This window comes from Panthera pardus, unplaced genomic scaffold, assembly GCF_024362965.1.
Source record: "Panthera pardus isolate Hobbes unplaced genomic scaffold, ASM2436296v1 HiC_scaffold_3, whole genome shotgun sequence".
In the NCBI taxonomy this organism is placed as follows: Eukaryota; Metazoa; Chordata; class Mammalia; order Carnivora; family Felidae; genus Panthera; species Panthera pardus.
This window is the reverse complement of record NW_026526876.1, coordinates 10,999,538-11,026,009: the sequence shown is the minus strand read 5'-3', so window position 1 is coordinate 11,026,009 and position 26,472 is coordinate 10,999,538. Positions and strand designations below refer to the sequence as shown.

General features: G+C 57.4%; 3 protein-coding genes and 1 long non-coding RNA gene across 16 annotated transcripts in view; 2 read left to right on the top strand and 2 right to left on the bottom strand.

Annotated features, from left to right (window-relative positions):
- The window catches only part of MINK1 (misshapen like kinase 1), a 42,991-nt gene extending 40,310 nt beyond the window's left edge, over positions 1–2,681 (bottom strand). For 2 of the 12 annotated variants that reach the window (XM_053893149.1, XM_053893154.1), the window contains exon 1: positions 2,339–2,640. In XM_053893149.1, the coding sequence (XP_053749124.1) occupies positions 2,339–2,395 (57 nt within the window). In that variant the 5' untranslated portion in view covers positions 2,396–2,640. Of the gene's footprint in view, positions 1–2,338 lie in introns of all 12 variants that reach the window. The other 10 variants (XM_053893150.1, XM_053893153.1, XM_053893151.1 and 7 more) reach the window with 6 other exon arrangements.
- Positions 1,339–8,677, top strand: LOC128774289 (uncharacterized). The gene is made up of 4 exons (XR_008418843.1): positions 1,339–1,714; positions 7,753–7,844; positions 7,982–8,103; positions 8,202–8,677. It is a non-coding gene; the product is annotated as an uncharacterized LOC128774289 (long non-coding RNA).
- Positions 8,678–8,864: 187 nt separating this feature from the next.
- Positions 8,865–20,744, bottom strand: PLD2 (phospholipase D2). The gene is made up of 25 exons (XM_053893161.1): positions 20,625–20,744; positions 20,051–20,160; positions 19,830–19,960; positions 19,573–19,715; positions 19,059–19,164; positions 18,906–18,971; positions 18,716–18,774; positions 18,452–18,544; positions 18,208–18,360; positions 17,569–17,718; positions 14,941–15,024; positions 14,729–14,807; positions 13,919–14,029; positions 13,321–13,491; positions 12,843–12,969; positions 12,566–12,684; positions 12,370–12,483; positions 12,128–12,232; positions 11,831–11,919; positions 11,602–11,715; positions 11,389–11,438; positions 11,066–11,200; positions 10,709–10,862; positions 9,871–9,985; positions 8,865–9,634 (listed from the first exon to the last, which is right to left on the bottom strand). Exons 2-25 carry the CDS (start codon positions 20,157–20,159, stop codon positions 9,410–9,412), a joined length of 2,802 nt encoding a protein of 933 aa, XP_053749136.1. The 5' UTR covers position 20,160; positions 20,625–20,744; the 3' UTR covers positions 8,865–9,409.
- CUNH17orf114 (chromosome unknown C17orf114 homolog) lies at positions 19,555–26,393 on the top strand. 2 transcript variants are annotated; one of them, XR_002071180.2, is made up of 3 exons: positions 19,555–19,665; positions 25,215–25,409; positions 26,109–26,222. XR_002071180.2 is itself a non-coding variant. In XM_053893164.1 (3 exons), exons 2-3 carry the CDS (start codon positions 25,591–25,593, stop codon positions 26,279–26,281), a joined length of 246 nt encoding a protein of 81 aa, XP_053749139.1. In that variant the 5' UTR covers positions 19,555–19,665; positions 25,215–25,590; the 3' UTR covers positions 26,282–26,393. The 2 variants fall into 2 exon arrangements, 1 of the variants encoding a protein (XP_053749139.1); XM_053893164.1 differs by having other exon boundaries at positions 25,215–25,663; positions 26,109–26,393.
- Positions 26,394–26,472: the final 79 nt, after the last annotated feature.

Genomic DNA, 26,472 nt, shown 5'->3' with positions numbered 1-26,472 from the left:
CCGGGGCGGGTCCACTGGCCTCTCCCCGCGGTGCTGGGAGTGCGGACAGGCCCACCTTCCCCGACGCCAGACTGTTACTCTCAGCACCAGCTGCGAACCACGCCTTAGCTTGAAACCAGAGAGAGACAACCCGGGCCCTCCAGGCCCGCTCAAAAGGGCCGGACGTGGTCCTCTCCCGGCCCCTCCCCGGGCCCCCAACACAAGATGGTGCAGGCCAGGGAGACCAGGTGTCGCCGCTAATTCTCCGGGTCGCCGTTTGTCACTGGAAAACAGGGACAAAACGAGAGATGAACCACCCACAGCCGCTCGCTCTCCAGGAGGTGGGGTGCTCACTCTCCAGGAGGTGGGGCGGAGGGGGCAGGCACTGAGAAAAGGTCAGCAGCGAGGAGAAGGCAGGCCCTCTCTAGCTTCATTTCAAAGAAAGCCCCCTCCCCCTCCGGCCCTGGAGTAGTGGGGTGGGAGGGGGAGGGGAGCACTTCCTCAAGCAGGAGGCAAGAAAGCACCTCGAGCAGGTGTGAGGCCTCTCCTGAGAGGAAGGAGAGGAGAATCAGGCAGGAGGCTAGCGTGGCTTCTAGCAGAGAAATCCAGAAGGGAAATGCCACGTCCAAGGTCAGATTTGCAGAGTGGCTGGAAATCCCAGGCTAGGGGTCCAGGCCAAACTACCAAGAGGCCAAAGGAAAAGGGAAGCCCAAGCAGAGTCCCACAGGGAAGAAACCAAAGGTCACGGTTTGGACCCTCCCGGTGTTTCTTGCATGTCAGGCCACGGGAGCCTGTGGCCAGAGTTAATCAACAACCAAGGTGGGGAGGGAAGATGGGGGTTCATCCTAGGGCACAGCCCATTACGGGGGGCTGGCAACTGCACCTTGTCCTACTCCACCTGGGTATCCGCTGAGTATCCCAGTTCAAACTGACCCTCAGAAGTTCCCTCCTAAAGCCTTCAGACCCTCTGCCCGCCAACACACACACACACACACACACACACACACACACACACAGAATGAAATCCAATGCTTAGTCTCCCTCCTGAGCAACTGTTCATCACCTTCTCTCCAGCAAGGCAGGAGAGAACACTGAACTGGCCCAACATTGCACCAAACAAATTATGACCTGAATGTCGACAGAAACTGTGTCACCTAGAGAGACCCAATTAACGACATGACTCTGCTCTCCTCAATTCCCCTCTCCCCTCCGGGCGTATCCGGGGCACCCGTGTGGTTGACCGCCTTTTCCCACTACTGGCCACGTTCCCCGGCGAACTCCAAAGCCAGACACCAAACCTGGGCCTCCCGAGAAGCCCAACCCCCGAGAGGGGAAATCCTGCGCTCCGCACACCTGGGCCTGTTGAGGAAGCCGGAAGGACACCGGACAGAAAGCGCACCTGGGTGGCGGTCTGGAGTGTTCACCTTGAGATCACTAAGTTGCTCCTTAAGCCGGCGCTGCGAGCAGATCAAACGGCCAAGCTCCCAAATGAGGGCGTGCACGTGCCCTTTTCTGGTCAGCCCCTCCCTGGAGACCCCATCACCTCCCCCTTCCCTCCAGCACACGCAGACCTGCCCGCCGCCATCCCGACCTCCCCACCGACCACACGCTTGTGTGTGTACACGCACAGAAACATCCTCTCCCCAGCCCGAGCCTGGGTTTCTTTAGGGAACCAGCGCGTCCCCCCTCCCCCCTGCACTTGTCTCGGCTCCAGCCCCACACCGCTGCAGAGTTGGTAATGTAATATGCGGGGACCCTGAGGCCGGAAATGCCTGGTTCTGGGCTGCTGCACTCGAAACGCGAGACCAGGCGTAGGGAGAGCCGCGCACGGGGACCGCGGCGGCCGCGGGGGGCGCGGGGTGCAGACGGAAAGGCTGAAATTCCGGCCAGGGAGGACGTGCCATTCAGGGGCGGGCGAGGAGGAGGAAGGGCGAGGAGGGGGAGGCTGTCGAGGCAGTTGCAAAGTCAAGATCCGAGGCGCCGAGAAAGGGGAGGAGGAGGAAGGAGACGCGAGCAGGGGCAAGGCTGGAAAGAGGCCGAGAGCGGGGCCGGGGCCGGGGAGGGGCACCGCCGGCACGACCGTGCAGGTGGCGGGGCGAGGTCTGGGGGAAGCGGGGTGGGGGAAGGGGTCCGGGGCCCGAGTGCGGGCCGAGGCGGCGGGGGAGCGTGGGGGCGGGGCAGCACAGGGCGGGGACCGACCTGGCTCCCGGAATCCGCAGCGCGTGCACGGACAGGGGGGAAGCCAAGGGCGGGGGCCCCGCGGCGGGGGGCGCCCCGGGGGGCACGTGAGGCGCGCGGCCGCGCCGCTCCCCGGCGGCGGGGGCAGGAACCGGGGCGAGACTGGGGGCGGCGCGCTCACCCGCAGGGCGGACAGGTCGATGTCGTCCAGGCTGCGGGCGGGGGCTGGGTCGCCCATGGCCTCCGCGGGCAGCCGGGCCCCGGGGCCGCTCACGCGCCGGCTCGGTTATTCCGCTGCCGCCGTCGCCGCTTCTCCCCCATCGGGGGGGATCCCGGGGGCGGACTCCGCCGCGCCTCCCCCGGAGGACGCGGAGGGGGAGGGCCGGCGGGAGGACCGACCCACCGACTGACAGGAGCTGGCGCCCGGTCCGCAACCCGAGCCTCCCGACTCTCCTGCGCAGGCGCGGAGCGGCCGCGCTCCGGGAGGGTGGACGAGGGAACGTGACGCGAGCGCGCCGGGTTCCCCTCCCCCTAGGCGCCGACACCTGCGCGCAGGCGCAGCAGCGAGAGGGAGCGCAAGGCGCGCGCGAGGACCGACCGGCCGCGCGAGCCGGGCGAGAAGAAGTGGGCGGTGGCCGGGCGGCCGCGGAGCGCGCCCACCGGCCGGTGCGCGTGCGCACAGGCGTTTCCTTCCCTTCGCCTGTGTTTTGCCCTCTCTCTCCCGCATTTCCTCCTTCGCTCTCCTTTGACGCTCTTCCTTCCCTTTTCCTCCTCTTTCGCGTGCCAGCTGCCAATCAAGCCACCCACCTCAATTTGCGGGGGAAGGGGGGCGGGACCTAGCCCCCCTATTACTAGGGGGGTTGTTATGGTAACTCCCCACGCGAGGGCTGGATGGCCTCTAGATAGGATGGGCTGTCCACCCACCTGATTGCCATGGCAACAGTGGAGCCGCCGAGGGAGGGGCCTCTGGGTGGGAATCTGGCTGGAGAAACCACGTGGGAGTTGGGCGGGGGTGCCGGCTGCCTCCGGAGTGCCCTTTACCCCCTTCCCCGGCTGGGGGACCTCGGAGGGGACGGGGAATCCTACCGCACCCCTTTGTCTCTGCACCCCTCGTTCTGCGCAAAGGAGCTGTTTCAACAATTATTCATTGATCGCTGGAGCCGCGGGTGGGGGAAGGGGTAGTAGGGAGAGGAGGAGGAACCCACGTCCAACCTCTTCAAATCGCGCGCGGGTCACCTTGGGTCTGGTGTTGGCACAGCACCCCCAGCCATTAGCCTCACGGGAGGCGGGGTGATGCTGTGAAAAGAAGGAGGAGTCGTGTTCCGCCACTGTCGTGCTGTGTGACCTTGAGTAAGTTGCTTTGCTTCTCTGGGCTTTTCTTTAACTGTGAAGTTGAGGAGGAAGGCAGTTTGATCCCCGAGATCACTTCCAGCAACAGTATTGTCTGTGAAAGACTCCGCCAGCGCCAGCGGTCTTCATGCAAACATCGTTTAGGAGAGTTAGAATGAAAAGTCCTTGGATAGGGGTTAACATCCTCCTTTCCGGACACTTCTCTTTGGCCCATTCGTATGCACATCCAGTTTTGCTCCCCTCCCCTCCTATTTACCTTGTCGTTGTCCTTGTCCAAGCCACAGTCCCCACTTACCCCCATTACTCTTTAAAGCCACCTGCTTGGTCTCCCTGCCTGGACCCTCTTAAGTCAATTTTCCATACCCACAGTGATCTTTCTAAAACTCACATCTGATGTCACTCATGTTTGAGACCCTTCGCTGCACCCCTCCCCTCTGTCTTTTGAATACAGTAGGGCACCAAAGACCTTCAAGATCCTGCCTGCTTCTCCTGCCTTGTTTTTCACCACTCCACCATTCAGCCTCATATATCCTAGCCATGTTGAAATCTACTCACAGTGGCCAGAACTCAACAGACCCTCCTGCAGCTTGTGCACCTGCTGTTTCTTCTCCCTGGGATATTCGGGCCATGCCCACTCTCACTGCCTTTTGCTTTGTCCTACGTGTGTCTAAGTCACCTCCTCCAGGAAGCCTTCCCTGACCCACTAGGGCTGAGTTTAGCTCTTCTGTTTTAGCTGCCTGGCTTCAATGTATGCTCACGTTTGACACTTTTAAGTGTCTGTTGAATCTCCTTAAGGGCAGCAGTCATGTCAGCCTTGTTCACTACAGGTCTTGGCACCCATTAGAGGTTCAGTATCACGTAAGTGAATGAAGCCCTCTGTTATCTGGGCAGGCACTCATGCAAGATCAAGACCATGGGAGAGGAGGGAAAAAGCAATTTGAAGTTAGTGCTTTGGGCAGGTCATTAATCTCTCAGAGACTTAGAGATAATAGGGAGATTAATAAAGTAAAATTAGATATGTAAAGCACTTGGCATATACTAGGTCTTTGATAAGTTTACTTATGCCCGACTCATAGGCAGTGTTTAATAAGGGATACTGAATTCGGGCACCTGGGTGGCTCAGTCGGTTAAGCGGCTGACCCTTGATTCCGGCTCAGGTCATGTTCTCACAATTCATGAGTTGGAATCCCTCATCGGAGTGCGGAGGCTGCTTGGGATTCTCTCTCTCTGTCTCCCTCTGCCCCTACCCAGGTTGTGCTCACTCGCTCTCTCTCTCTCTCTTTCAATAAATATTTTAAAAAAAGGGGGGGGGGAGCTACTGAATCAATGAATGAGCAAATGAAGACCACAAGGATAGGATAGCCCTCAAACCTCAAAAGGCAGTGCAATCTGGAAGGTGAGAAGTGCAGAGAAACAGGACTGACCCCCTGTGCTCCTAATTATTGAAGCTGGAGAAATTCAATGTACAGTGACCCTAATCTCCCCCCTCCACAGAATAGTAATAGTGACCGTAGCCCCATACACACACACACACACACATGAATTATAAAGGATCCCTAGGTTGGTTTTTTCCGGTTGTGAATCAGACACAGTCTGTGCAGATCTTCACATCTGATGGCTTCCAGAGAGGCTGACCTGCTGAACTTGTCTTCCTCCGGTTGCTTTAACAGTAACTGCTAGAACCTGAATACACTGCAGAATTGTCCCCGTCCCCAGAGTCATGCTCACTGTTTGCATGGCTCCTATGGAAGCATTCTGTCGACCTAGAGTTTAGTGGTTTCTTGAGATATTAAAAAAAAAGACACCCCCTCCTCCGAGGACAAACGAAATCAATAAAGAACTGCTTGGCCCCAAACATTAAAAAAAAAAAAAAAAAGGGACATATGGATACATGAGGGTTCGTATTGTCTTTTGTATGTGTATAAGAGACTGTCCGTAATAAAAACTTAGAGATGATGTGGTAGAGAAAGCCTGGATCGGGCTTCAAGGAAAGTTAAAATATTAAAAATAAGACAACTTATAGGACCCCTCGGAGATGGATGAACATCTCATACAGGCCCAGGGGCCGTCAGGACCTCCCGCTCACCTTGGGAGGCTGGATTCCTTCTCTTGCCGGGTCTAGGGCCACCTCTTCTGGTTCCAAGCCCGCTGCTTGCCCCCCGCACTATGGTGGCCTCCATTCGAGAAACTCCAGGACTAATGTGGGGTTCGGGGGTGGTGCTGAGGGACCAGCAGTGTGGTGCAGAAACCCACCAGCCCCAGCCCACCTCGGGACAGCTGCCGCCCCCACCGCCCTCCTCCACAGTTAATGAGGTAAAAGTCCCCCAGGGAAGGAGGCACTTAGGCTGACAATGAGGCTAATTAGCAGAATGCCAATTAGTACCAGGGGACCGTTGGATGTGGGAGGGGGGAGGATTTCTCGTGTGATGGGGGCTTCTTCAGAGGAAAGGAGGGCTGGATTCAAAGGCTGGGAGCCAGGCGGCGAGCCTCCCCTCCCTCCACGCTGTCATCCACCAGCATGCCCCCTCTTCCAGAAAGCCTTCCTAAACTGCTTGCCCTGCCCCACCCCCAGCTCGTTTCTCCCCGCTCCTGTGGTCAGTTCCAAGACCGAGGCTGAGGGACATCACGGGCGGAAACCCAAGATCTGTGCTCAACTTTTTTCCTAATTGCAAAGCAGTTCGGATACAGAAAGAGATAGGAATATGTATATTACAACTTCATCGACCGACCGATCAGCTTAAGAAAGAAATTACATGGGGCGCCTGAGTGGTTCAGTCGGTTAAGCGTCAGACTCTCCATTTCAGCTCAGGTCACCATCTCCCGAGTCGAGCTCCGCACTGGCAGCACGGGGCCTGCTTGGGATTCTCTCTCCCTCTCTCTCAAAATAAGCAAACATTAAAAAAAGAGAGATAGGGGCGCCTGGGTGGCGCAGTCGGTTAAGCGTCCGACTTCAGCCAGGTCACGATCTCGCGGTCCGTGAGTTCGAGCCCCGCGTCAGGCTCTGGGCTGATGGCTCGGAGCCTGGAGCCTGTTTCCGATTCTGTGTCTCCCTCTCTCTCTGCCCCTCCCCCGTTCATGCTCTGTCTCTCTCTGTCCCAAAAATAAAAAAAATAAAAAATTTAAAAAAAAAAAAAAAAGAGAGAGGGGCGCCTGGGTGGCTCAGTCGGTTGAGCGTCCGACTTCGGCCCAGGTCATGATCTCACGTCCGTGAGTTCAAGCCCCGCGTCGGGCTCTGTGCTGACAGCTCGGAGCCTGGAGCCTGTTTCAGATTCTGTGTCTCCCTCTCTCTCTGACCCTCCCGCATTCATGCTCTGTCTCTCTCTGTCTCAAAAATAAATAAACGTTAAAAAAAAAAAATTTAAAAAAAGAGAGAAATGCTACCAATTCACGTGGAGAACTCTGTATACCCATTATCACCTCCTCCCCACCTGCCCTGGGATGTGACCTTCTTCAACCCAATGTGTGCCACACTCATACCATTTACAGGCAGGCCTAGTCTTAGCATATATATTTTTTAATTTTTTTAACATTTATTCATTTTTTGGTAGAGACAGGGCGTGAGTGGGGGAGGGGCGGAGAGAGAGGGAGACCCAGAATCCGAGGCAGGCTCCAGGCTCCGAGCGGTCAGCACAGAGCCCGACGTGGGGCTTGAACTCACGAACCGCGAGATCATGACCTGAGCCGAAGTCGGACGCCCAACCAACTGAGCCACCCAGGCGCCCCAAGCATATTTTTTTTTTAAAAATGGGAGGTTTGCGGCAACCCTGTGTCAAGCAAGTCTGTTGGTGCCATTTTCCCAACAACGTGTGTTGTTCGCTTTGGGTCACATTTTGGTAATTCTTGTGATATTTCAAATTCTTCATCCTTATATTTGCAGTGGTGATCAGTGTTCGATTCTGACTCACCAAAGGCTCGAATAACGTGTAGCGATTTTTAGCAATGTTTTTTATTTAAAAACTAAAAAAACACTTTTTTTTTTTTAATTTTTTTTTTTCAACGTTTTTTATTTATTTTTGGGACAGAGAGAGACAGAGCATGAACGGGGGAGGGGCAGAGAGAGAGGGAGACACAGAATCGGAAACAGGCTCCAGGCTCCGAGCCATCAGCCCAGAGCCCGACGCGGGGCTCGAACTCACTGACCGCGAGATCGTGACCTGGCTGAAGTCGGACGCTTAACCGACTGCGCCACCCAGGCGCCCAAAAAACCACTTTTTTTAAGTTCATTTAAGTAATCTCTATGCCCAGCGTGGGGCTCGAACTCACAACTCTGAGGTCGAGAGTCACATGTTTCTCCGACCGAGCCAGCCAAACGCCCTGGCAATATTTTTTTAATTAAGGTATGTACATTGATTTTTTTTTTTTTTTGTCCGTAGACACAATACTGTCGCACACTTAATAGATTACAGTGTAGTGCAAACATAACCTTTTTTTATAATGTTAGGCTTTAATGGCACGTATGCCTGTGTTAGTACAGAGCAATGAGACCCAGCGGCCGCAACAATGTTTAACCGGAAACAGCTTCTTGGTGCGTCAAAGTAAAAGAGCCCAAGAATGTGGACCTAACTGCTACGTGCCCCGGGAAGCCCAGACATTCATGTGAGTCACTTTACTGCAATGTTGGCTTTATGGCCACGGTCTGGAACGGGACCTTTCTACCGCGGAGTATGCCTGTGTTGTCTCTCTTCCCTCTGCAGTGGCGCTGGCCTGTGGAACTTTCTGCGGTGATACAAACGGCCTGTAACTGCTTGATGTGCTGACCCCTGGCACGAGTGGCCACCGAGCACTTGCTAGTGTGGCAAACGGCGGATGCGCCCCAAATCTATAAATCACCGACTACATCTCTGCAGCCGGCCATTTATGGAAGAGTCATTCCCATTTCCCAGCTGGGACCACTGAGGCCCGGAGAAGTGATAAGACTTGAGAAGGTCGCCTAGGTGATGACAAGCCCAGGATGCGGGCCCGGTTCTTCCTGCCCTGGAGCCTGTACCCTTAACCGTTCCCACAGGGGCTCCCCTACGCCTCTTCCTGTGCTGTCACCCGCAGAACGAGGGACGGCCCCTCTGAGCCCAGCCCTTCTCTCCTGTACAGCTGAAGCAGCGGCTCCCAGGCCCTCCAGGCGTCCTGGCGTGGCCCTGCCCTTCCTTTTCCAACACCTCCCCTTCCCAGCAGCTGGGGGACGGAGCTCCGGAAACTACAGGCAGGTGCAGTGGGGATGAGGCCGCAGGAAGGAGCCGGGAGGCGGGTGGGGCGAAGGCGCGGGGCCCCAGTGCCACATGCGGGGCCCCAGTGCCACATGCGGGCGGGGAGGGGGAGGCGTGCGCTCGGGCCGAGGTTCGGCCCAGGAAGAGCCGGGGACCTTGTCTAGACTAGGCGTTTATTTATGAAATGCTCACTGAACGGATACAAAGCTAGTGTCTGTCCACAGGCAGGGGAGGGGGTAAGTGTGCACCCCAGCCCCCGCCCTGCCCACCGTGGGGGCGAAGCCGGGGGCGGGGGGGCTTCACTCTTCCCTCCACCTTGGCAGTAATGGCAGGGAGGGGGTTCGGGGGCAGGAGGAGGAAGGCCCAGGACAGGACCTCCCCCAGGGAGGCATCCCGGGCGTGGGGGCAAGGGTTTGCCTCTGCCCTGGAACAGTGGTTTGAACCGGGCGGCAGGGGGGATGAACTCAGGATGCCCTCCTGCCCCCCCCCAACCCCCGCCCCGCCAGCCCAGAGGCGGAGTGACCTCTTCAGCTGCTTCTCAAGGAAGGGTCCCCTTGGCTTCTCTTCTCTAGTCCTCTTCCGGCATGCCTGCCCTCCCCCTGGTCTCAGAGGGCACTGCCCTCCAGCGTGAGGGTTGGGGGCAGGGAGCCAGCCTCGGTGGAGCCCAGCGGCAGGTAAGCTGTCCCGGGCTGAAGCCGCAGCTATGTCCACACTTCGAGGGGCATCACGCCTTCCTTGCTCCCCAGGGGGGGCAGCAAAGACTCATCCTCCAGGAACTTGAGGGGAAAGTGGACCAGGTGGCCCTGGACCTGGGTGAGCTCAGACCGGGCCAGAGGTGGGCTGACTGTGGCCAGGGGCTCCACGACCACGTACTCCCGGAGCGCCCTGAGAGAGCGTGTGGCATTGGATGGCAGGCAGCGGAAGATCTGTGGGTGGGGGGCACAGAAGCCAGTGGGGCTTGGAGACCCTCGGCCAAGAGTCCAAGGTGCCCCCGCTCCCCACACCATATCCCCCCACGCTGACCCTGAGCCACTGAATCCCACGATGTGCCCCCCCACACCCTCATCCCCCTTTTGGGAACGGCTTGGCGGTGGGGCCTCGATCCTACCCCGAACGGGATAACCCGTGGATTTCCACACAGTCAGCCCCGCTCGGCGCCCACCTGCTCATAGATATTGGCATTGCTCTCGGCTGTGTCCTGCCACAGCTGAAAGAAGTCATCACAGACAGGGTCTCGGAGATCCAGGTCTGGCCGGGCGTGTGCCCCGAGAATCACACTATGGGACAAAAGGGTCTCCGCAAGGTCAGATTAAGATCCTTGGAGGGGCGCCTGGGTGGCTCAGTCAGTTAAGCGACTGGCTTTGGCTCAGGTCATGATCTCACGGTTCGTGAGTTCAAGCCCTGCGTTGGGCTCTGTGCTGATGGCTCATAGTCTGGAGCCTGCTTCGGATTCTATGTCTCCCTCTCTGTCTGCCCTTCCCCTGCTCACTCTCTGTCTCTGTCTCTCAATAATAAATAAACATTAAAAAAAAAATGAAAAATAAAAAAAAGATCCTTGGAGAAGGTGAATATCAGAAAAGTCAGATTATTCCTACGCAGGTAATTCAAAATAAACCCGATGTTAAACAGTACAATAAGCACAAATGAATCCAACAGAATTTACTTTGTATCTTCTTTGGCCACTATTTTGATGCTTTAAAAAAAAAAAAACTACCAAGTTATTTTTAAAGTATTTGTTTCTCAGGGCGCCTGGGTGGCTCAGTCTGTTAAGCGTCTGACCTGGGTCAGGTCATGATCTCACGGTTGGTGAGTCGGAGTCCCGCGTCAGGCTCCGTGCTGACAGCTCAGAGCCTGGAACCTGCTTCGGATTTTTGTAATATCTGTTTCTCATGGTCTTGATATCCCTACTTTCCCGGTACCCTATGCTAGATTGGGAAACCCTCGCACCCGCTCCAGAGGCAGAGTAACCCCCTCCCAACTTGTTCCCCACCCGGCCTTACCTGAAGCAGTGCTTCCGCAGACTCAAAGCAAACCGGCCCGCCTGATACTCCCCACCGTCCATGAGGGATGGTTCCATCTCTGTGTCCTCGATCAGCACGGCCAGCTCACTGTCTCGCTTCCCCAGCAAGCTCCGGTCGTTGATGTTGGCAGAGCCTGGGATGGGCACAGGACGCGACGTGTCTGCCTGAGCCCGGGGGCAGGGGGTGGGGAGTGGGGGGTGGGGGGTGGCAGGGGGTGGGGGGGCCCTGCCCCATCAACTCTGCCCGAGGACCAGCCAGCTTCCGTCACCTCCCGCTGGGCCCTGCTCCACCCCCACCCCCCCCAGCGCTGCCGGGGACCCAGCATCCAGGACTGACCGATGATGACCGTCCGGTCATCTGCGATGAGCATCTTGCTGTGGATGTAGATGAGTTCGGAGACCGGGTGCCCGCCCAGCTCTCCGTGTGTGCGAAGCCCGCAGATGGATATGTAGTCCCGCCACGCTGTCCCCACTGTGAGAAAGGGGGTGGGGGTGTAGGGAGGGGTGCCCTCCTGTGCAGATGGAGCCCTGTCCCAGCTGCCTCCCCACTTCGTCTATACGCGTCTCCCTGCAGTAAAGACTGCCTGCCGTCTCCGAGCAGTAGCCCCAGAGACACGCAAGAAGGCCCCGGGCTGCAACCCCCCAGCCCCCAGCACTCACTGGCTGCTTTGAGGCGATGTAGGATCGAATATTCCCCACGGCACAGGGTCCTGAGGGAAAAGAGCCGGTGAGGGAGGTGGAGGCTGGGGGAGCTGGTGGGGGATGTCAGGAGAGAGGCGGACCTCTGAAGTCCAGCAGGAAGGGATGGGGACAGAGTCAGGGCAGGGGCACGGGTGGATGGCCACGGAGAGGCAGAGTCTGGCTGGGGGTCACCTGTAAGTGAAGTGCAGAATGGCCTGGATGGAGTTACCACCACCTGTCGTGATGTCACCTTCAAACCCCGGCAGCAGGGGCAGAAGCACGTAGACTCGGAAACGCTGCCCCTGTCTGGGAAGGGGGCGGAGTCAGAGGTCTCACCTGTCCCCCCCCAAGCCCCGCCCCTCCGCTGGGGCTAAACCACGCCCACAACCCCATCCCGCGGCCAGTCCCCCCTCCCCCTTACTTGTGGGCCTTCAGGATTCTGTCCACAATCTCATCGCCCACCTTGTTCAGAACGGTCCGCCCGTCCGAGCAGCTAATAAAGAACTGATTCTGAGGCAGGGACCAAAGAGAGACATCAGCAGCCAGGCCCCTGCCCCCTGCCAACCCCAGGCCTAGGCTCCAGGCCCTGGCCCCGGGCTGCGCATTTCTCCAGGCCTGGCTACGCTGGCCCTCAAGGACCGATCCCGCCGCTGTCAGGTCCCTCTCATCCCCGCCGGGGTCCGCTCCATTCTCTGCCCCGCCCTCACCCCCGTCACACCTCGATGTACAGGAAGTGCTGGCTCTCCCTGATGGTGTGCAGGTAGGCATTGAGGATGGAGTTTTCCACTGTCCCTGCTGACCAACGGTCCACCGACCGCAAGACCTGGCGGAACAGCGAATATGCTGTGGCTCCCGACCCCAGGAGAGGAGGGGGCGGGGCGGGGGGAGGGGGGCTCTCGGGCCAGAGGCCCTGGGCTGGAGGGAGGGAGGCGTGAGGACGGGCTGAAGAGGGGGCCTCACCTGCACAGTGGCGCACTGCCCCCCTGGGATCGTGAAGGAGAGCTGGTCCGCGGTGCTGGTGGATTTGGGCAGCAGGTAGGGGTACACGGGGGTCTTGTACTTGGCCTTGGTCGTCTGAGGTGGAGTGATGGCAGTCGGCGGGAGGCGGCCCCTTCCCGACCCCCCCCCCCCAGCCCCCGCAGGAGGGAGTGGGCACCTTGGTGAAATTCCAGCGCTGGATGAAGTGGCGGGCCAGGTCCCGGGCGGGCAGACCGTGGACGGCCACCCCTACGTCCCGCCATGGCATCCGGGGCGTGGTCTCCCTGTCGATGAAATCTGGGGGGGCCCCGGGAGGATCAGGGGCAGGGAGGAGGACGAGGGGACCAGAGGGAGAGCTACATTACCCTTGACCCAGCTCATCCCGTTCTCGGTTCCCGCCTCGATGTCTGCCCCTACTCTCAGCTTTTGGGGGCTTGGGAGGAGGGGACCCTCACCCTCAAAAGGCCGGTCCAGCTGCACCCAGTCCTTAGTGATAAGATTGCTGTAGTCCTTGCCCAGCCAGAAGAGTTGGTTTTGGGACAGGTCTGGGGTGGCCGGAGCATCTGAGCCGGGGGTGGGAGGCTGTAGGGAACACACCCAAGCCAGGGGCAAGGAGAGGTCATGGAGGCCGCACAGAGCCAGGGCCACAGAGAAGAGAGGAGCACTGAAAGTGTGAGACACAGAGACACAGAGAGTAAGAATGAGACAGAGAGAGTCCCACCCTGGCCCTCCCCTTCGGCCGCACTCGCTACCCCAGGGGAGTGGGACGCGGTCGTGGGCGTGGGGAGAGGACTGGGCCTCCTTCAAGGCACCTTCCTGGGGTCCCAGAAAGAGGAATCCCCGGGGCGGGCAGCACGCGAGTGACCAGCGGGGGCGGGCTGGCGCTGGGGAGGGGTGCGCCTGGGGACGCTCAGGGAGGCCTGGGGGGACCACCTGCGGGGCGGCTGGTTCAGAGGGGTCCCCGAGGTCAGTCAGCCGGTACTGCAGGTCGTCCCAGCGGCCGTAGGCGAGGTCCAGCCCCCCCAAGAAGGCTACTACTTGGTCCACGACCAGGAGCTTCTCATGATGGGCCCACAGCGTCACCTGGTCCGGGTGGCGCATCACCTGCAGCAGGTGTGGGGGGAGGTCATGCGGGCGGGCTTAGCGGAGAGAAGATGGAGACATTGGGAGGGAGGATGGGGGGGGACAGGAATATGGGGGGATGAGATGTTCAAGGAGAGGGAGGGTCGCGGGGCGCCTAGGTGGCTCAGTCGGTTGGGCGTCCGACTTCGGCTCAGGTCATGATCTCACAGTCCGTGAGTTCGAGCCCCGCATCGGGCTCTGTGCTGATGGCTCAGAGCCTGGAGCCTGCTTCGGCTTCTGTGTCTCCCTCCCTCTCTCTGCCCTTCCCCTGCTCACCCTCTGTCTCTCTCTGTCTCTCAATAATAAATGAGCGTTTAAAAAAAAATTAGAAAGGGAGGGTCGAGGGGGTGGGGAAGTGTGGCGAGGAGGGTCGTGGTTTTTGGGGGCGTCTCTGACGCCTGACGGTCACCTTTATGTTGGGGTGCAGCAGCATCAGAGCCCTCTTGCTGTAGCCGCTGTTAATGCCCAAGGCCAGCTCCACCTCCTTAAACAGCAGTACGGACACACGGACACCCTCCTCCTGGTGGTGAGCGGGGGAGGGGGGGTCAGAACGGCCCCCCCCCCGCAACCTCCCGAATCCTTCCCCATTCTTGGGGTTCTGTATATCCGTGCACTCAGCCTGGGGATCCTCAGTGCTCACACCCTGCTCTGATGCTCTCAGCAAACTTAGCAGGGGGTGAGCACACTGTTCACCCGCCCGCCCATCCATCCATCCATCCATCCATCCATCTTCCCAGCCATTTACTCACCCCCATATGTGCCACCTGTCATCCATCTATCCCTCACCCCCCCCCCCGCTACTGATCCACGTTTCCACCCTCCTATCCTTCCATCTATCCCCCCTTTCCATCATCCATCCACCCACCGGCCCCTCCTCTCGATCATCCGTCTATCCATTAACGTCTATGGATGTCCCCAACATGGCGGACACCGGGCCTCCTACTGAGGCTAGCGATGTCACTCCCGTGAGAAAGGCAGACACGTACACCCCCAGGTAACGCCACCAGGTGTAATGGGTACTTGGAGAGAAGTCTGCACCAGGTAGAGGAGGAGCATGAAGGGGGAGGTGTAAGTTCCTCTTAAGGAAGAAAAGGAGGTGATGCTTGCCAGATAGCAGCCCACGATAGACGTGTTTCCTCCCCTGAAGCTTCAGCTTCCTTTCCTTCTCCCTTCTGACCCACCTCCACGCACCTCCCCTCCCGCCTGCCACTGTCCTCACCGCCTTCTTCTTGAGCATAATGTCCAGTCTCCAGTCATCTGAATGGGCCGGACGCTTCAGGTAAATCTCAGGACTCAACCTGGGATTCAGGGCAGGGGGTGAAGGGCGAGCAGCCAGCCACTTCTGCCCTGCCCCTCCCTCCTCTGGCCTGTAAGCTGATCTGGGGCAGGCCCTATCCTGCCCCTTCCTGCCTGAGCTTTTCCCCTACTCACCACCAGTCTGTGATGAAAATCTCCTCTTGAGCTCCTTCGATGGCGTCTGCCACAGCGGCAAAGTAACCCGCCCCGTTCACAAACCTGGAGGGAGGGGAAGGTCAAGCCAAGGAGGTCAGAATCAGAAGCCAGAAAGCTCTGGAGAGTGAAGACCGGAGGACAGTCATGGATCAGAGGTGACGGCAGGGTCAAAGATCAGGAGTGATCAGAGAAATCAGACGGTGTCAGATGTATGAAAGGGGGACAAATTTGCCAGTTTAAGCTAAGTAAAATTAAAAATTACAAAGAAGATGACTAAAGGTGGGGAACATTAGCGCATCATACATAAAGAGTTCCAGCGAATCAATAAGAAAAAGACACACAGGCCAACGGCGAAATGAACAAAGATTAAGAACTGACAGTTCACAGAGGAGATTAAAATGGTCAACCATAGGAAAAGATGTTTAATCTCAGTAGTAAAGACGGAAATTGATATCAAAATGGAATAACATGTCTTTAATCCACTAAATTGGCAAAAATAAAGATCACTGGCAATGTTCAATATTAGCATGCAGGAGAATGAGAATCCTCATAGACTGGGAATATGCTTCGGTTATAGCCTTTTTATTTTTATTTTTTTAACATTCATGTATGTTTGAGAGACAGAGTGTGAGGGGGGGGGGGGGGGGCAGAGAGAGAGGGAGACACAGAATCCGAAGCAGGCTCCAGGCTCCGAGCTGTCAGCACAGAGCCCGACGCGGGGCTCAAACCCACGAACCGTGAGATCATGACCTGACCCAAAGTCGGACGCCTAACTGACTGAGCCACCCAGGCGCCCTGGTTATAGCTTATTTAGAAGACAGTTTGGCAGTATCCGAATATCAGACACACGTACTGTTTAATACCATTAAATGCACATAGTAATTCTATTTCTAGGGATGCATCCTATTAAATGCTTTGCTTAGGCAAAGACTGTGTTCGGTGCAACATCGCTTAAAATGAGAATTTGGCTCCCCTGCTGATGTCCTCTCTCCCTCTCTCAAAATAAATAAACCTAAAAAAAAAAAAAAAGATTTGTAAAATGAGAATTTGGGGCGCCTGGGTGACTCAGTCGGTTCAGCGTCCAACTCTTAATCTCAGCTCAGGTCTTGATCTCAGGGTTGTGAGTTCAAGCCCCATGTTGCACTCTGCGCTGGGTGAGAAGCCTACTGAAGGAAAAGAAAAGAAAAGAAAAGAAAAGAAAAGAAAAGAAAAGAAAAGAAAAGAAAAGAAAGGAAGAAAGAAAGAAAAAGGAAGGAAGAAAGAACCTGAACGCCTAATCTCTAACACACACATTACGTGAAAAAGAAAAAAATAAGCCACAAAAGTAAGTTCATGATCTCATTTACATTAAACCCAAAAGTAACGTATGCGCATAAGCCTATGAAAGTGTACAGGCCGAGAAAGGAGAAGATACACGGGACTCTGTTGCGAGGGTTACTTCTGGGGAGAGAGCTGGGCTGTTGGGTCTGGGGCAGACGTGAGGCCAGGGAGTAAAGGGCTGGGCAACGAAGGGGAACTTAAGTTTTTCACTTATTGTGCTTCTGCGTCGTATCGTTTTGGCTTTTGAATAACAAATAGTATGATGGTGAAGAGCGGGGTCTTGACCCAGACTGCCTGGGTTTGAATCCTGCTTCCACTGTCTACAAGGTGTCGGACCTTGGGCAAGTTCCTCAGCTTCTCCTCGCCTCAACATTCTCATCTGTAAAATGGACACAGCGCCTGTGCCTGCCTCGTCGGGTTCGCGAGAGGGTTTAATCATACTTAGCGCAGCTCCCAGCACGCAGTGAGAACTACGTAAGTATCAGCTATTAGCTCTTATGAAACAAATGAATGTCAACACCGCCTCCAAGAAAAAAATCCTTCCACCACTCCCTCCTGCCTATGATGAAGTCCAACCGCTTCAGCTTAGCACGCGGGGCACACCCAGGCGCTGTCAACCCCCAGACTGTTCTCTGGCCACTCCTCCTCCCCACCCCCCCCCCCACGCTGCCAGGGTCACCAAACATGCCAGCCTACTTCTTCTAGCCTCGGTGCCCAGGCTAGTCTCCGCTTTCTTCCTAAGGCCAACCTCAGGGTCACTGCCTTCTGCAAGGCAGTCCTGACATCCCCACTGGGGGGCAGATGTTCCCCCGCTGTGCCCGCTACCCTGTATCTACCACCGGAACGGCCGGAAGTTACCATTGTTCTGTGACTGAATCACCTACTAGGTTGTGTTATTCCTGCCACTGGGCCTGGCTCGTAGTAGGTGCTTAGTAAAACGTGTATTGGACGAACGAGTGAATCAGAGAGATTTTAAGAGCTCATAAGGCACAGAGAGAGCCAGTGTGATAAAAGGCAGTTAAAAAGGTCACAGCAGGTCAGAGAGGCCAGGGTCAGAGGAGATGACTGGAGATGACTGGGTATGGGGGTCAGAGAGATCAGAGGGAAGGCAGATAATCAGTGTGGTTAGAGGTCAGATGGTCAGGAAGACTGGAGAAGTCAAAGGGGGAGGGTGTCGAAGCCAGAACGGGTCAGAGGAGATCAAAGAGGACCAAGGAAAGGACTCAGAAGACACAGAGAGGGTCGCGAGGCCCACAGACAAGCTCCGAAGGGACGGCAGTGTCTCACCACCGGGCCAAGGTCCTGGGCCGGGGTGGGGCATAGCTGTCATGACGGTGCAGCTGTATGAAGTCTCTTCCCGGGCCCTGGGCCAGCTCCGTGATCTCCTGGCCCCACCACCGTGCCTGCCGGTAGCTGCCACACTTGAGGATCAGGGACCTGAGCAGGAACAACGAGATGGACCACAGGCTTCACCCTTCGTGCCCCGGCCTCGCCCGGTACCTCCCTCTTTGGCTGCCCCTTCTTTCCCGCTTCCTCCCTTAGTCCCTGATTCACCACCCCACCCGGACAAGGCAGGTGTCTGCCTCGCACACAGTTAGGTCACCGGCACAGCATGGAGTTTTGCACCTGGCACTCGGGGGCTTGCTCGAAGGAACGAACGAATGAACGAAGCGCCCTTTCTTTTATATCGGGAGTCCCTCCCCCAAGCTTGTACTTGACCCCCTCTCTCTGGGCCTAGGTTCTAAGAGCAGTCCCAGGCATGTGGCCAGACCAGTTCTCTGGTTCCAAACCAAGGCCGGCTCCAGGGGGGGTTGGATGGGGGTGGGGGATGGGGTGGAAATGCTTCCTTTCCTTCCACTCACTGCCCCCCCCCCCCCAGCGCTCTCGGCTCACCAGGTGTCCGTCTACACCGGCTGGAGGCCTTACCTGTGGGAGGTGTCGATCCTGACCCCGTACCGCGTCTCCGTGCTCCGTTTCCCCACCTGCACCTCGAAGCCAGGGTCAAAGAGCTGAACAAAGGAGATGGCGCCCGTCTCGAGGCACATGTACAGCAGGAAAGAGTCCTTCACCACCAGCCACCTGGAGCGGGAGGGCTCCGTCCGTTCCTCCCTGCCCACGGCATCTCCTTCCTCGCCCCCGCCGCTGCCCCGCTGACCGCTCCGGGGCTCACCTCTTGGACCAGCGGTAACACACTTGGTCCCGGCCACAGCAGGTGAGGCCAGGAACGCGGTGGCCGCCCGAGCGCTTCCGGATCACTCCTTCCCTGTGGGCAGAGTCGGGGAGCGGGCGTGGGGTGGGGAGACGCCCGAAGAGGGATCCGGATGCCCGCCGCGCCCCCGCCCCTGCCCGCGCACCGGGCACTGCTTGCCCCGTCCTCAGGCAGGGAGGGATCCGCGGGTTCGCCCGTGGCCCGCGCGGAATGTCGCACACTCACAGTCCTTTGGAGCCAAGGTCTGGGATGAAGGAGAGCTGGCTGACTTCCAGGAACTCCGTCTGCCGAGGAAGACGAAGGCTCAGGGGACAGACTCTGGCTTCCAGCCCCTCAGACCCCACGGGCCGGGGTCCTCTGCCTCCCTGGGGGTCTGATGAAACTGCCCCCCCTAAAACCAGCCCCTGGGCCTTACCATGGCGTGGTAGTTGCGGTAGAAAGACATGGTCAGGAGGCGGTTGAGGTAATTCTCCAGGTATTTCTGAAGCAGGGACAAGAGACGGACAGATGGGACCGGAGCCACTGGCGCACGAAACGCCTTCCCGGGCGATCTGGCGTCGGGTCGCACCTGTTTGCTGGCCGCGTGTCTGGAGGAGCCCTCGGGTCCTGCGCGAGGCAGAGAGGGCATCTCGCGGTTGGCGGCTTCTCTGGCGGGGGGATGGGTGGTGGCAAAGCTGCGGAGGCGAGGCGGGAAGAGGGTCAAGCGGGAGCCAGGAAGCCGAGTGCCTGGATCCCTGAAGCACGAGACCAGGAGGCTTGGGGGAGGCCCGGAGGCTGGCAAAGGCCCCCTATCCTGAGAACGGAGACGAGGGAAGCTGCCAAGGGCATTTTGGGCGCCCCGCCCGGCTGAGATATTGGCACAGGACCACGGACAGGGAGAGCCGAGCTGGGAAGGTTTCCTGGTAACCGGGGTCAGGGAAGGGGGGCCCCCCCCCCCACCACCACCACCAGGGGCCAGAGCTGGGGCAGGAAAGGAGCTGGGGCAGGGAAAGGGTGCGACAGGCAGAAAGCGGTGGTGGCGGCTGGGCCAGGGACAGGATGGGGCACCGCCTTCCCGACAGGAAGCAGACCGGTCCCCTTACCGGGCCAGAGGGAGCAGACTCATCAAGACTTTGTGCCTCAGGAGGTCCCGGTGCAGCTCCTGGAAATGACGGAACTTCTTCTTGGTCGTCCAGGTAAAGGCGCCGTGAGTCAAGCGGACGGAATACAGAGTGCAGGTTCCCACCTGGGGGCGGGAGGAACTCAGCGGTTGTCCCCTGGCCGGGTCGCAGCGCCCCCTCCTCCCGGACCTCCGGGCCGGCCCTGCCTTTCCCCACCTCCCCAGTGCCCGGCCAGCCACCTTGGATCCGCTGGTGTATCTTTCGGTTCCCACCACTTGGGCGGTGACGGGCACCCCAGGGGCGAACACCAAGGGGCGCATTTTCAGAGGCTGCAGGTCGTAGATGGCCAGGAAAGGGTGCATCCGGTCAGCTGGGAGGAGGGAAGGTGCGAGAATGTGAACCCCGGAGGTCTCGGCCGCCCCCCACCCCGTCCTCCCCCAGGGCCGTCCCCCCTGCCTACCTGGGTCCTCCCCCTCCCTCAGAGTGTCCAGCTCGTCGGGCTCCATGTGCAACTGGCTGGAGTCCAGCTCGCCCCCCGCGGGGAAGAGGCTCTGGGGGGTCGCCGCCATCCTGGGCGCAGGGGGAGGCCTCAGGGAGGTGCCGTGCCCTGCAGAACCCGGGCCCCCCACCCTCCCCACCTCCCACGCGCGCCCTCCTTCCCCTTCGGTCTGCAGCGCCCCGCCGACCCGCCTTGACCTCCACCCGGTCCCCGGGTCCCGCATCCAGGATCCCTCAGCCCCGCCTCCCGTCCCGTCCCCGGCGCGCCCTGGAGCTCCCGCCGGGCCCGCGGGGCCCCGAGCCGGGGCGGAGCGGAAGCCGGGGCGGGGCGGGGGGGGGGGGGTCGCCGGGGACCCCGGGGCTCCGGCCGGGCCGGGCCGGGAGCGGGGGGGCGTCCAGCGGGAATGAGGAAGTCCCGCGCGCCCCGCCCGGGAGGGACGCCCTGAAATCTCGGCGCGCGGCTGAGCCCGCGCCCCTTCCCGCCCCCCGCCCCCCGGGCCCCGCCGCCGCCGCCGCGCGCCCCCCGGGCCCCTCACCCCGCAGCCCCAGGCGGCGCCCGCGCCGGTCCGCCAGCCGAGGGAGCGGCACAGGGAGCCGGGCCCACACCCGGGCGGCGGGGCGGGAAGGGGCGGGAAGGGCGGGAAAGGCCGGCCCCCGGGGGCGGGTCTCCCGGCCTCACCTCCGCGCCCGCCCCGCCGCCAGGCCGTCGAGCGAGCGCTGGTCCCGGGGGCTGCGGCGGGCGGCGGTAGAGGCAGGGCCGGTGCAAGGGCCCGGGGGCCGGCGGGGGGAGGCGGCGGCAGAGGCAGGGCCGGTGCAAGGGCCCGGGGGCCGGCGGCCGGGGGCTGGGGAACGTGCGCTCCTACACCGCTCCTGCACGATGTCTCGCCACTTGCCCCGGGCCGGGCTCCGGGCGCACAGCAGTGAGCGAGCCGGCCGCCGCCGAGCCCGCTCTCCGGGGACCCACAGTCCGGGAGCAGGCGGGAAACTCTCAGGTTCTAAAAGACAAAATATGCCCCCTTTATTTATTTATTTATTTTTTTTTTAATTTTTAAAACTATTTAATTTTCGGAGAAAAAGAGAGCACGAGCAGGGGAGGGGCAGAGAGAGAGGGAGACACAGAATCCCAAGCAGGCTCCAGGCTCAGAGCTGTCAGCACAGAGCCCGATGCGGGGCTCCAACCGGTGAACCGAGAGATCAGGACCTGAGCCAAAGCCGCAGACTCAACCGACTGAGCCACTGGGGCTCCCCTATGCCCTCTTTTTTTTTCAAATGCGGATTTCCTTATCTCTCCCGATGGACATCTGGGTTGTTTCTAATCTATTGCGATAAAGCTCCTATAAACATTCCTGTAGGAGTCTTTGTGTGGATAAGCGTTTTCCTTTTCTCTTGGGTAAATAGCTCGTAGAGGCGTTGCCAGGGCCTGTAAAAAGTGCATTTTACCTTTATGAGAAACTGCCAGACTGGCTCCCTAAGTGGTCGTTCCGTTCTGCATTTCCCAAACCAGTCTGTGTTACTTCTGGTGGTTCCACAGCGTGGCCAGCATCTGACGTGGTCCATCTTTTTAGCATTAGCTGTTCTGAGGGTAAAGTAAGTAAATCGTAGTAGCTTCATTTGCCTTTCTCTGAGGAGTAATGATGCTGATCGAGTTTCACGTGCTTACTGGCCATTTGCATAATCTTCTTTTGCAAAGTGTCTCTTCTAGCTTTTGGTAATTTTTTAAAAACAATGTCGTATCACTGAATTAGTTCTTTGTATATTTTGAATACAAACCCACTAGCAGATATATGTATCACAAACACTTTGTCACAGAATGTGGCTTATGTGTTTAAAATCATAGTGCTCTTGGGGAGCCTGGGTGGCTCAGCCCGTGGAGTGTCCACCTTTGGCTCAGGTCATGATCTTGTGGTCCATGGGTTCGAGCCCCGCATCGGGCTCTGGGCTGACCGCTCCGAGCCTGGAAGCTGCTTTGGATTCTGTGTCTCCCCCTCTCTCTGCCCCTTCCCCACTCATGCTCTGTCTCTGTCTCCCAAAAATGAATGTAAAAAAAAATTTTTTTTAAAAGAAAATGAAAGCACTGATTCAAAAAGATATATGCATCACCATGTTTATAGCAGAATTTACAATAGCCAAGATATAGAAACAACCTAAATGTCCACTGATTGATTGAACGGAGAAAGAAGAGTGGTACACACACACACACACACACACACACACACACACACAGAAATATTGCTCAACCGTAAAAAAAGAATCCTATCTTGCCATTTGCAACATCAATGGATTTAGAGAGTATAGTGCTAAGTGAGATAAGTTCGCGAAAGACAAATACCATATGATCTCATTACATGTGAAATGTAAAAAAATGACCAAACAAAGCACAAACAGATCCAGAAATACAGAGAACAAACCGGTGGTTACCAGAGGGGAAGGGGAGGGGAGAGGGCGGTCCAGGCTTCCAGTTAGGGAACGAATGAGTCGTGGGGATGAAAGGTTCAGCACAGGGATTATAGTCAGTGATACTGTAACAGCGCCGCGTGTGGTGACGGGTTGGAGCTACGCTTGCGGAGCGTGTAGCATAATGTATAGAGCTGTCCAATCGCTACGTTGTGTCGTACTCGCCTAACACTGAGGTCACATTGTGTGTCCAACGCCCTTTAACTGAAAGAGAAAAAGTCAATGGTAGAGCTACCCTATGGCAACCCAACAATTCCGCTCCTAGGTGAAGACCCAAAAGAATTGAAAGCACATGGGCGCACAGAGACCTGCACGCGGTAGTACCAACTAGCCAAATTGTGGGAACCCAACGTCCCTCAGCCGATGAATGGGCAGACAAAACACGGTGGTTCCTCCAAGGCACACCACTCGGCCACAAAAAGGAGTGGAGCTCTGGCACGCGTTGCCACAGGGGCGAGTCTTGAAAATATTACGCTAAGGAAGGAGCACCTGGGTGGCTCAGTCGGTTAAGCATCCAACTCTTATTATTTTTTTAAATATTTCTTTATTTAAAATTTTTTTTACATTTATTTATTTTTGAGAGACGGAAAGCATGAGTGGCAGAGGGAACGGAGAGAGGGGGAGACACAGAATCGGAAGCAGGCTCCAGGCTCGGAGCTGTCAGCAAAGAGCCTGACGCGGGGCTCGAACCCATGGACCACGAGATCATGACCTGAGCCGAAGTCGGCCGCTTAACTGACTGAGCCACCCAGGCGCCCCACTCTCTCTAAAGAAGAAGAAGAAGAAGAAGAGAAGAAGAAGAAGAAGAAGAAGAAGAAGAAGAAGAAGAAGAAGAAAAGAATATGCTAAATGAAAAAAAGTCAGACACAAAAGACCATATGTTATGTGAGTCCATTTAGAGGAAATGTCCAAAACCTGTAGAGACAGAAGGTAGATTAGCCACTAGCTGGGGAGAAGAAGGACAGGGGAGTGACTGATGGGGGTACAGGCTCTCTTTCAAGGGTGATGAAAATGTTACAAAATTAGTTGATGTTTCTCAACTGATGAATATAGTAAAAGCCACTGAATTGGATCTTACAAAAGGGTGAATTTTAGGGGCGCCTGGGTGGCTCAGCTGGTTGAGCGTCCGACTTCAGTTCTGGTCATGATCTCCCGGTTTGTGAGTTCAAGTCCCGCGTTGGGCTCTGTGCTGACAGCTCAGAGCCTGGAACCTGCTTCCGATTCTGTGTCTCGCTCTCTCTCTGCCCCTCCCCTGCTTGTGCTCTCTGTCAAAAATAAATGCATTTAAAAATATATATAAAAATAAAAGGATAAATTTTATGGTATGTCAATTCTATCTCAATAAAACTATTGTTACCAAAAAAAAAAAAACCTCAAGTAAGCTGCAAACACATACAACTTGGGCGAAGTTAAAAACCGTTATGCTGAAAGAAGTCAGACAGACGGAAGTAATACTCTAGGACTCCCGGAAACAGGCAAATAAAGCCCGGAAACAGGCAAATCCAATCTGTTTGGACAGGAATGAGATCAGTAGCTGCCTGGGGTAGGAGGCGTAGAAAAGGAAGGGAAGTTGGTGATGGGAACGCCTTGTATCTCGACTGGGGCGATTATTTCACGAGTGTGTACCCTTGTTACTATTTACAGACCTGGACACAGATGTGTGTATTCAATTGCATGTAAATTTTCACTTCAATAAAGGTGACTTATTTATGTTTATTTATTTGTTTACTTTTGAGAGAGAGAGAGAGAGCACAAGCAGGGGAGGAGCAGAGAGAAAGGGAGACACAGAATCGGAAGCAGGCTCCAGACTCCCAGATGTTGGCACAGAGCCCAACTCGGGGCTGGATCACGACTTGAGCCCAAGTCGGACGCTTCACCGACGGAGCCGCCCAGGCGCCCCTTGACACCGGTAATTTAGAAGTGCGAAACAGGGGCGCCTGGGCGGCTCCGTCGGTGAAGCGTCCGACTTGGGCTCAAGTCACGATCTCACAGTTTGTGAGTTTGAGCCCCACATTGGGCTCTCTGCTGTCAGCGCAGGGTCTGCTTCAGATCCCCTGTCCCCCTCTCTCTGCCCCTACCCTGCTGCTCTGTCTCTCAAAATCAAAACAATTAAACTTTAAATGTAAAAAAAAAAAAAAAAAAGAAAAGAAAGAAACAAGAAAAGGATTTCTGAGTCTGCTAGTCCAATAGAGCCGGCAGCTTCCCAAGTTAAGAGCACATTTGCACGGCTGTGCTGGGGGGCGTTTAGAGTCCTTGACGAGGGTGCTCTGCTCCCCCCACCCCTGCCCCCGCCCGGCTGAGGGCATCAGCACCTGATGCGGGGAAGCTCACTGCGGAGCAGAGTGGGCTGGGGTCAGGGGGTGGGGGTGGAGGGAATCCCCGCTCCGACTGCCTCCGTGACCTTGCTTGTAAAATCAGGACAGTGACAACATGTACCTCCAAGCATCACTGACATGATTAAGCAAGATAACAAGTAAAAAGTCCCTTGAATCTACCTGGCACAGCATAACTAATCCATTGTCAGTGTCCTATTAAAGGCGACAAGAGCTCCCGGACCGTTTAGTGAGAACCTAACGTTTCCTCGGCTAGCACGATTTCACCTTCCGTGAGAATAGACTACTTTTTTTTTCTTTATGATTTTACGTCGTGGGCATTCTAAATTCTCATTCCAGAATACCAGTGAGTCCCCAGCAGCATCCAGGCTGGCAGCAAGCTGGCAGCGGATTTTCACGGCTCCTGTCGGTGGTCCCAGCCCCTCTGTGTCTGTCTCTGCCACCTCCCCCCTCCCAGTGGCCTCCTGCTTCTCCCTGGAGGTCAGAGAGGGCTCCCAAATTAAGGGGGCGCGACAGGATAGGTGTCTGAATGGGGTATCCGTCCACCTCTTCCCTCCTCCCTCTCCTCCTCCTTCCATCCCCTGGCGCCTATAATCACCAGGCGGTCTGAGGCTAAGTGGTAGTTTGGCCCACAGTGGGGGGGCTTGCCAGCCACACCCCTCCTCCTGGGGCCCTCCTGACCAGTCCCAGCACCCTGGTCTCCTCCACTGGTGAGATGGGTCTCAAGGGGGCATGGTGTTTCCCATGGTGTGGGTGCCGGAGGCAGCGGAGGACTGGAAGAGGAGCAGGTATGGGGGGGGTGGCTGAGGACAAAGGGGGGCTGGCAGGGAGGCAGAGAGACCGCACCGGGGACAAAGGTACATGGTCAAGCCAGTGGAGGGAAAACAATGGTCTGTTTCGCGGGTGGGAGGTGGGCTTCCCCACAGGGCCGCCTAAATACCTCACAGGGCCGCTGCCAAATGAGCAAGTGAAGCCCCCATAAAAAAAAAAAAAATTATTAGCACCTTCGTGACGGTGACAGCAGCATCACAGCAAGCCGGGGCCCTTCTGCGTGGCAGGTCCCAAGTGACCGCCCAGGTCGCAGACCGGTGAAAGCAGCCCTGCTCTCTCCACACCCCCTCTCGGGGCCCCAGGACCCCAGGTGGCCTCCCTGGCCTCTTGGGTACTCACTGTGGGGAAGGAAGGAAGAATGCGGCCGCAACACCCCTCTCCCTCCTCCCATCTCCCTTCCAGGCCTGGATCCGGCTGCCCCTCCAGACCCAAACCCCAGCCCGGCTGAAGCCCCCACTGTGGCTGAGGGAGGGATACCCTCCCTAGGGTCTGGCGCCTACTTCAGCAGGAAGGCCCGACTCTCCTTCCGCCACCAGCTGCACGACCCGGCGTCGGCCAATGACTCCACCATTTGATGGGGACGACGGGGGCTGAACTTTGCAACCTTCCCTCCCCAGACTTCTGGGTGATCCCTGTTTGGCCCCACAGCCCCCATGACCTTGTCATTAAATATACTCAGAGCTGCCAGGTGCTGTGTGCGCGCGCGTGTCTGCAGGGGGGGCGGGGTGGGGAGCGGTTGAGGGCCCCCCCCCCTCCCCGGGGCTGG